This window comes from Calliopsis andreniformis, chromosome 2 (assembly GCF_051401765.1).
Source record: "Calliopsis andreniformis isolate RMS-2024a chromosome 2, iyCalAndr_principal, whole genome shotgun sequence".
NCBI classification, from domain to species: Eukaryota; Metazoa; Arthropoda; class Insecta; order Hymenoptera; family Andrenidae; genus Calliopsis; species Calliopsis andreniformis.
In genome coordinates, this window is record NC_135063.1 from 16,558,136 (window position 1) to 16,567,028 (window position 8,893).

Sequence of the window (8,893 nt, forward strand, 5' to 3'; positions counted from 1 at the left end):
TTTTCTGTGATTTTAATGTATAGTGTACATGGCTACATATATATTTTTTCCTTGAGGAATGAATGATCTCGTGCTCTATGAATACGCGATATGTTTTGATTCCGTGTTTATCATTATGTGTCACGGTTCTTGATCACAGTCATTTCGTGCCGAGTAACATCCACATGTATAGTTACCGTTTTCTGGAGTATCTATGTGCTGATAAGTTGAGATGGTAGATTATTTTTTTTTTCGGAGAAATTTTGTGTTTGTATTGTTATATAGACTGTGTTGACTAGGCTTTTTTGTGTAATTGAGGTAGTCTGATTGTGACTGTTATGAATGAACTGTGGATTTTGATGCGAATGCCATGGCTGAAGCAATACAACTTAAAAATTTGTTGCATCGTTCAAACACTAGTATAATTTTTCAAAGTTCCTAAATGCATAAAGATTCACAGTTTAGTTATAAATTATAATATAAGTTTGTGTTATCTGTGTGTATTAATTTGTGATATCAATTTCCAGGTACACTAGTTAATAAAAAAAATGGTTAGCAACATTTCACGGGGCACTCCCCGCATTCAAGTCTTCAGACCCACTTACGAGGAGTTTAAAGATTTCACCAAGTATGTGGAATATATGGAGAGTAAAGGAGCGCATAAAGCTGGTTTAGCAAAAGTGATTCCACCACCTGAGTGGGTTCCAAGGAAAGGAGGCTATAATTTAGACGATTTAGATCTCACAATTCCTGCACCGATTTGTCAGGTGGTCACAGGCAAACAGGGACTTTATCAACAGATTAATATACAGAAGAAATCCATGACTGTAAAGGAATATAGCAAATTAGCTAATTCGGAACGCTACAATACTCCTCGTCACTTTGATTATGAAGATTTAGAGAGGAAATATTGGAAGAATATAACATATGTGGCACCTATATATGGTGCAGATGTGTCTGGTTCATTGACTGATCCTGATGTGAAGGAGTGGAATATTAATCATTTAGGAACAATTCTTGATTATGTGAATAAAGACTATGGAATATCTATCGATGGTGTTAATACGGCGTATCTGTATTTTGGAATGTGGAAGACTACGTTTGCGTGGCATACAGAAGATATGGATTTGTATTCGATCAATTATTTACATTTTGGCGCTCCAAAAACATGGTATGCTATACCACCGGAACATGGGCGAAGATTGGAAAGGCTTGCAAGTGGATTCTTCCCTTCAAGTTATCAAAGTTGTCAAGCTTTTTTGCGGCACAAAATGTCGCTAATATCTCCTCAGATATTAAGGCAGTATTCTATTCCATGCAACAAAGTAAGCTTAAAATGAAAGCATGTGCATTGTAAATTATTAGAAGACTATAAAAGAGAAGGATGCTAGTTAATATATTTTTCTTTGCTTGTAGATAACACAGGAAGCTGGAGAAATAATGATCACTTTTCCATACGGTTATCATGCCGGTTTTAATCATGGATTTAACTGTGCAGAATCCACGAATTTTGCTGCACCACGATGGGTAGAATATGGTAAAAGGGCTACACAATGTACCTGCAGTAAAGATATGGTTAAAATATCTATGGACACCTTCGTGAAACGTTTTCAACCAGAAAGGTAACAAATGGAAAACGTACTAACCGGAACTTGAATGAAATGAATAAAGAACGGTACACTAACGAAAATTACTGCTTTGTAGATATGAACTCTGGTTACGTGGAGAAGATATTGGTCCACATCCTGAAGATCCTAGGCAAACAGCTGCACCTATGCCCTCCCAGATGGATCTTTTATGCAGTAACAGTAGCAATGGTCAATTGCCACCGAGCTTTTTGAGTGCTGCACCAAAAAATAAACGGCATACGATACACAAAAAGAAAAATATTATGGCTACGAATCCAGACGTCGATATGGAAGAGTTAGTTAATCGTCCTGATATTCCACCGGATGTAAAGAAAGTTTTACAGGACCTCGAATTGGAAGAAGTAGACGATCAGCCAGATGAGCAACAATTAGAAGTATTGGAAGACATTTGGTTGAAAGCAGGAGAAATGGGTAAAAATATTTTTACTTTGTACTTTAATGTTAATTCGTGCACAATTTAGCGTTGAATAATATGTATTCTTCAAATTTCAATAAATTAGTAACGACTTATCTTTATAAATAGATGTGGATGAGGCCACCGTGTTTGATGACGGTTATAATCGTAAAAAGAGCCGAAAGCGAAAGAAGAAAAACGATAAGGATAAAGTGAAATCTAAGAAAGACACTAATAAAAGTATTACAGAGGATGTTGTAGTAAAGACTGAGATAAAAGTAGAAGCAGATGACGATTTAAACTTGTTACCGTCTTCGTTCCCAGAACAAAGCAGTTCTTTCGAGGATGCTGATCAAGAGGGTTCTAGTATCATGATGGACAATGACATCATTCAAAATATAAAAACCGAGGAAGCTTCCGATTTTTCGGCAATAACCGAAAAACCAGTAAAAAAGAAGAAGAAACATTCAAAGTCTGGCGAACCAAAAAAAGCGAAAAGTAAAAGCATAAGTAAAAAAAGGAACAAGCACATGAATTTGTCCATCTTTGATACAAATGAACCTTTGGATGTGTCCGATGCTGATGTGCAAAGAAAACTTATGGCCATGCCAAGCTTAACTCATCATAAATCGTCAACTATACAGGATGTATCTAGCAGTCAAGGAAGTAATTTAATTGGAAACCTAATTTTTAGCAGTAACGATATCAGCATAATGCCTGTTAAGGATAATTCTGCTATAAACATTACAAATAGTGGTCAAATAACAACTTCTACTTATAGTGATGTAAAAGGAACAGAAAGACTAGTGCAGAGTAGTACAGTGGAGGAAAAACCGAAGTCACATACAAAGAGTAGTAGGAAGTCGAATGTCAGTGGCATGAAATCGATTTTCCCTAAACAGACTGCATTAAAAAATATTTCTTCCTTGGATCAAGTGAAGCCCATTAAAATTGACAAAGCTGTGGAGTCTGAGTACATTGTTGACGACGCTAAAATTTCACTACAGGAGACAAAATCGTCCTGCAGCACTAGTTGCAAAAGCGTGGGAACAATGTTGACAGAAAGATCTATTCTCAACTATTCCAAGAAAGATATCATAAAAGCTCCCAGGCTAAGCTTATTAAAGTCAGCATATGTACCTGCTACTGAAGTTTCTTCTAAAGTTGATACTAAGTCAGCAGAGGAAGAAAAGGATACTCGAACGTCATCGAATAGCATAGTAGTTTTACCAAAGACTTGGCCAATCGCCAAACCTCATGAGCATAAGCTTCCAAATTCAAATATCATGTTTCTGAACACTAGTTTCTCTAACCCTCCGATTCTACAAAAAGAGATTCCCATACAGGAATCAGGGACTGATACGAGGACTTCAGAACACTCGAAACCTGCAGGCTCTTGCGCTATTCAAATACCACGGTTGGAAAGCTTCTTCGCGAAGAATCCACTATTAAGCCAGTCACTCGCACAGTCTGTAACCTGTCACAGTATAAGTGGAGCGAATACAGATGTAAAAATTCTTGGAAAGAGATCTACGACTGATACCTCGAAAATGATGGCAACAAAATTCTGGCAACTTCCAAATGGCAATAACAGTAGTTTATTCTTTTCGATGGACACTGCAAAAGATGACAAGCAAGCTCCAGCTTCGATTACAAATCTGGATACTTCTCTTTTATCTACCTCATCCTCATCGAGCTTGTCGAACAATAAGTTTTTGTTAGCCTCGACTTCAAAATGTACAAATATCTCGATGAATTCTCAGTCTTCGATGGTGCTCGATTTTAACAAGAAATCTTTGCAAAATTCCTCTTCAACTGCGAGCACGACAAACGCTTCGCTCATAAAGATTCTGCCAAAGTCGCAGGACCAATTACTTCCAAGAAGAACGTTGAGCCAGAACGAAGAAACATGTAACAGGTTACAGTTCAAAAGCACAGGTGCAATAATTGGCAATGTAAAGACTGTGTCGACGCAAGTCGACAATCCTTTGGAAATTAACAAATCTAATCAAAGTTTTAACGTTGCTTTGGACACTGGTACGCAGTACAATGTCAGTCACGTTGCTTCTAGTTCACAAACTTCGCAGAAAGTTATTGCTCCACCTTTGCAACAAGAACATCATCTAAGTATCGAGTCTGGCGAAAAGCTACAAACTAAAAGTGTACAGAACACTTCAGGTAATATATATGCACACATGCCGCCACTAATGCCTATAAAGTTGGCGACTTCGAGGCGAAAGTCGAAAGACAAACCGAAAAAAGCGACTACTAGGAAAAAAGACTTAGAGGCGAAGACTACAGTTCCAATATTAATGCGTCCAGAGGATTCCGGTGAAGTTCCGTCTAGTCCCATGGACAAACCACCTTCGGCTTCTCATCGGGTGTCTATGATACCAGGTCATATGTCTGACATGCTATATCCCAGTGTTCCAAATAATGATTTGTTAAAGGCTTTCAATGACTACTGGAGCGCTCAAATTTCACACTGCGCTGTTTGCGCGCCTTTTACGTCTAGTTGCAATGGACATGGCAGATTAATGCCGCCGGATTGGAAATACTGCAAGCCCACCGTTTTACCAGAAAGCTCACCTATATGGGTGAGTTTCTTATTTAGTAACCTTCTTACTGAGCGCTAAGGTATCAGCCCAAGGAGGAGTTCCTTAAATTAATTTGCATTTTCAGGTGTCTGCTAGTATATTCGTTGCGAATTCAAAAGAACAAATCGTCGAGCCGGATAATGACAAGCTTCTGCGATGCAGAGAATGTCACGTAACAGTTCATTCCTCGTGTTATGGTATCACAGTTTTGCCAACGGACGTGCGAAACTGGGCCTGCGACAAATGTAGAGCTGGTAAAACGCAGGTGGTAAGTTTCACCATAAAAGTATGATAATGTTAGGAAGGGCTGTTGCTTTCAATAGATTTTTCCACTTAACTCAAACATTGATTTATGTTATTTCACAGATGTGTTGTTTATGTCCCATGCGTGGAGGTGCTCTGAAGCGTACCAGCGACAGCAATTGGGCGCATATATTATGTGCCCTTCTGCTCCCAGGAGTCACTTTCAAGGATGCTGTCAATAAAGATCCTATTAATGTGTTGACTATCAAACCGGACATCGTCAAGCAGCAGTGTTGTTACTGTGAACAGAAGGACGGAGCATGTCTGAAATGTAGTCATTGCAGCAATCTGTTCCATCCATCCTGCGGTCTCATCTCTGGCGCTACGTTCAGGATACCAGTGTACAATTCACCTGAACTCCAGGTACCTGAAACATAATATATATACGTTAGTAAGGGGTTACTTGTTCATCTGAGAGTTTTTTTGTATTAGCTGCTCTCGAGAGTACTCTCAAATTGTATGTTAATTTATAGTTTTGGATAATAATTAGTAGAGCAACTTGCAATAGTGCTTTCAAGTGGACACGTATTTTAATAACGAACAATGCGTGAATAAAGTAATAACGAGAAACGTATTTAGGTAACGTGCGACGGGCATGACGATGGGAAAGAAAAAATTACAACGATTCGACAGGGAGAGATCGTTTGGGCGAAGCACCGTAATTCGAGGTATTACAAAGCCAAAGTGGACTCCATACACGACACACTGTTTTACATGGTCACATTCAGTGACGACAGTTTTAGCGAAGATTTGTACCCATCGGATATAACGGTAGCGTCTTCACCTATTTCTTTGTCTTTTTTTCTTTTATTCATCAAATCTGTACATAAGTTTTCGTATTGTTTTATACAGAACTACGATCCTGGAAGCCCTCCGCAACAAGGGGCTGCAGTGATTGTCAAGTGGATCGATGGAAATTTGTACGATGGTATCTTTGAGGGTACAAATCATAGAATCATGTACACTGTGAGTAATTAACGGATATTTACTCTACCTTCGAATATTAAATCGCGTTAGCGTTATTGTGACAGCGAGTAATCGTTAATGGTATTTTCAATTTTTATTTCCAGGTCATTTTTGAGGATGGTTCGCAGTTGGTACTGAAGCGAAACGAAATTTATAGTTTACAAGAAGACATGCCAAAAAGAGTGCGTTCACGTCTGGTGAGTCTAGTGTTAAATTGAATTTGTCTACAGGATTTAGTTTCATTTTTGCTTTTTGTCTTACTATTTTTTTAAACCATTATTTATGAATAATTCGAGTTTACGTTGATTTTTTATGTTTCAATTGGTTTCATTAAAGTCCGTTGCAACCGAAATGAAGCACTGGTATCATCTGTATGGCACAGAGGGTGAATCCGAGGCGCATAGAAAGACGAAGCAGTCTAAACATTGTGATTAAAAAGAAAATTGCGACAATTCGATGTAAATAATTCATAGGGACAAGTAATATTCAGTCGCTGTAAATAATATATACAAATGATACGATGTACCTCCTGAATTTGGTCTTTTTCAACATGCGCTTGAAATCGATCAAATGGACAGATTCAATTTTGTCTTTCTCTTCGCTTTCTTCATTGTTTCTTTTCCTTGTTATTTATGTTTTCTTTGCTTTTAATACTTCAACGCGGATGTTCTTTTTATCAGTCTCATAATTTCGAGTTTAAATGTATGACATCATGTGTTTATTACGCACGGCTAATTTCTACATTGATTACAAACTCAATACATATATAGATGTTATCGATAATCACGTTCACAAAAGTATTAAAAGAATAACAATGGGAATTGTGCCCCGTTGTGGTCATAAATGTAAGTAGAGTTGAGTTTTAAATCATTTGTCGTGGTATATAAGAGATTACGATATCGATTGACATTTTCTGTCTGAGGACACGAGCCGTAGAAGTTTTCTTACTTGTATTTAACAAGCAGATAGTTATTTATCATGCTCGACAAACTGTTGGGTGGCTGATATCCAACAGGTGATAAGGATCAAAGAAACAATAAAGTTTGCAATCAATTTCTGTATATATCTATGATATATAGATAGCATATGAGGCACGTTTTTAATCGAGCAACCCATACGTGTAGTTTTAACTGGCATTTTTTACTTTGTTTTACGAATAAGTATCTAAAGTTGCAAAACTTTCTGAAAATTTACGTTGCGTATACTTGAGTAAAGATAACGTTTATCTTGTAATATACTCGTGAAAGCATCAGTAGATCTATACAATTAACGTATTCGTTATGATATAGCACACGGAAGGGAATATTTTATGGAAAGATCCAGAAAATGTTATGAATCATACTTAATGTACGAATAGGCTAAACTCTAAAACTGAAATCTAAAATAATTTTATAAAAAGTAACTATTAAGAAATAAGTTGTTTTACATATTATAATATTGTAACAATTATTGCGATTGAATCCATAAAATTCTTCAGCTATCAATCCCTCTACTGTGCTCTATCATATATAATCATTATTGGAACCAGCACTCGATTGCGCACGTGTTTATCACCAGTTAGTCTGTGGAAATTTGTAAAATAAGAGAAAGTAACTTAAATAATGCGTGCATTGGCCCATTAATAAAGCCTTAAATGTTCATTACAATAATTATGAATACTCTGTATCGTTTTAAATGATTTCTTAGAACGACATATGTTTCTATCTACATGTCTTCTCTTTTTGTTACTTTCTCCATTCTTTTCTGATCAGTGATAAAAGATGTAACGAACATTCGATGAAGTATGGATATGTATGTAATGTTTGTAGAAGAGCTCTGTCGTTCGGGATATATAGTGTTCATGTGATCTCTTGAAATTCGTTTTCCTAGAAATTTTATTTAACTTAAAGGAATACGAGTACGCCGCCATGCGTCTGTGTGCGTGAAAGCAAGCAGTAGTTTTAACTTAAAATGTGTAATTTATGCGAAATGAAATTATTGATTCTCCCCCGACCAATTTATATACCTGTTAATTAAATTATGTCGCGGGACTGTATTAGCGTTCTATCTGTATATGATATTAATTATAAAGAAGAAAAGTTAACGATGTATCCGAATGTAGAAACAGATTGGATACGACGTAAAATAAAAATTAAATATATGAATGGTCTCTTTTTTTTCTTTGATTTCTGTCACATTCTGTAGTATTGTTTATTTTTGATACAAAATATGCGACAGTGCGTGTACACAATTTACTGAAGAAAATTTTCACGTGATCTAGTGTTGTTTATTATTATATTTTACAATACTAAACGTAACATTCGTGGTAAAAGGATATCGTCCACACATTTAACAGCAATCTAAAATTGCCGTTATTTACTCGATAATTTAACATGTATTTTTAAAACTTTCTAAACATTACTTTTCAATTATAAATCGCAACGTTAATGCATATAATACATGTGTATGTGTTTTGTAGATATCTTTATCTTGTAAGAAATTCAACCAAATTTTAAATTATGTGTATATAAATTTTCCTTTCAATAGAAAAATTGTTTATAAACGCTTCATTTACTTTATACTGTAATAAATATAGGAAGTAGGACTTAAGAGAAATCTAACGATTTAAGTTGTTACACTTTAACCCTTGATGTATGTACAGTATTACGTCCCATAAATCGTGCTTCATAAATAAATTCAAAATGCATAAGAAAAATCGATTGTGGTTCTTTCGATAAATATTAACAGAGAATTATAGGACATTACATATATATATATATAAGTTTAAGATAATTCTTCGTTTTTAATTGTATAGGAATTCAGTTTGACTAGCATGTGAAATTGTTGAAATGATTCCTTTAAATAGATCATTCGTTTCTATCCTTATATTTAGGCGTAATAAACAGTGTTATTTAGTTAACGTTATGAGACTGTATAAAAAAGACATATCACATGTAACAATTAAGTGTGTTATGCTGAATGTAAAGAAAAGTGCTTATTTGAAGGAATAAGTTCAACAGTTTCGC

At 35.8% G+C, this 8,893-nt stretch overlaps 1 protein-coding gene across 1 annotated transcript; it reads left to right on the plus strand.

Moving 5' to 3' along the window:
* The first annotated feature begins 527 nt into the window (after window positions 1–527).
* Window positions 528–8,032, plus strand: LOC143186918 (lysine-specific demethylase 4A). Its single transcript, XM_076390787.1, has 10 exons — window positions 528–1,304; window positions 1,396–1,601; window positions 1,684–2,039; window positions 2,152–4,619; window positions 4,705–4,887; window positions 4,986–5,285; window positions 5,502–5,693; window positions 5,775–5,888; window positions 5,993–6,085; window positions 6,225–8,032. Exons 1-10 carry the CDS (start codon window positions 528–530, stop codon window positions 6,321–6,323), a joined length of 4,788 nt encoding a protein of 1,595 aa, XP_076246902.1. The 3' UTR covers window positions 6,324–8,032.
* The last annotated feature ends 861 nt before the right edge of the window (window positions 8,033–8,893 follow it).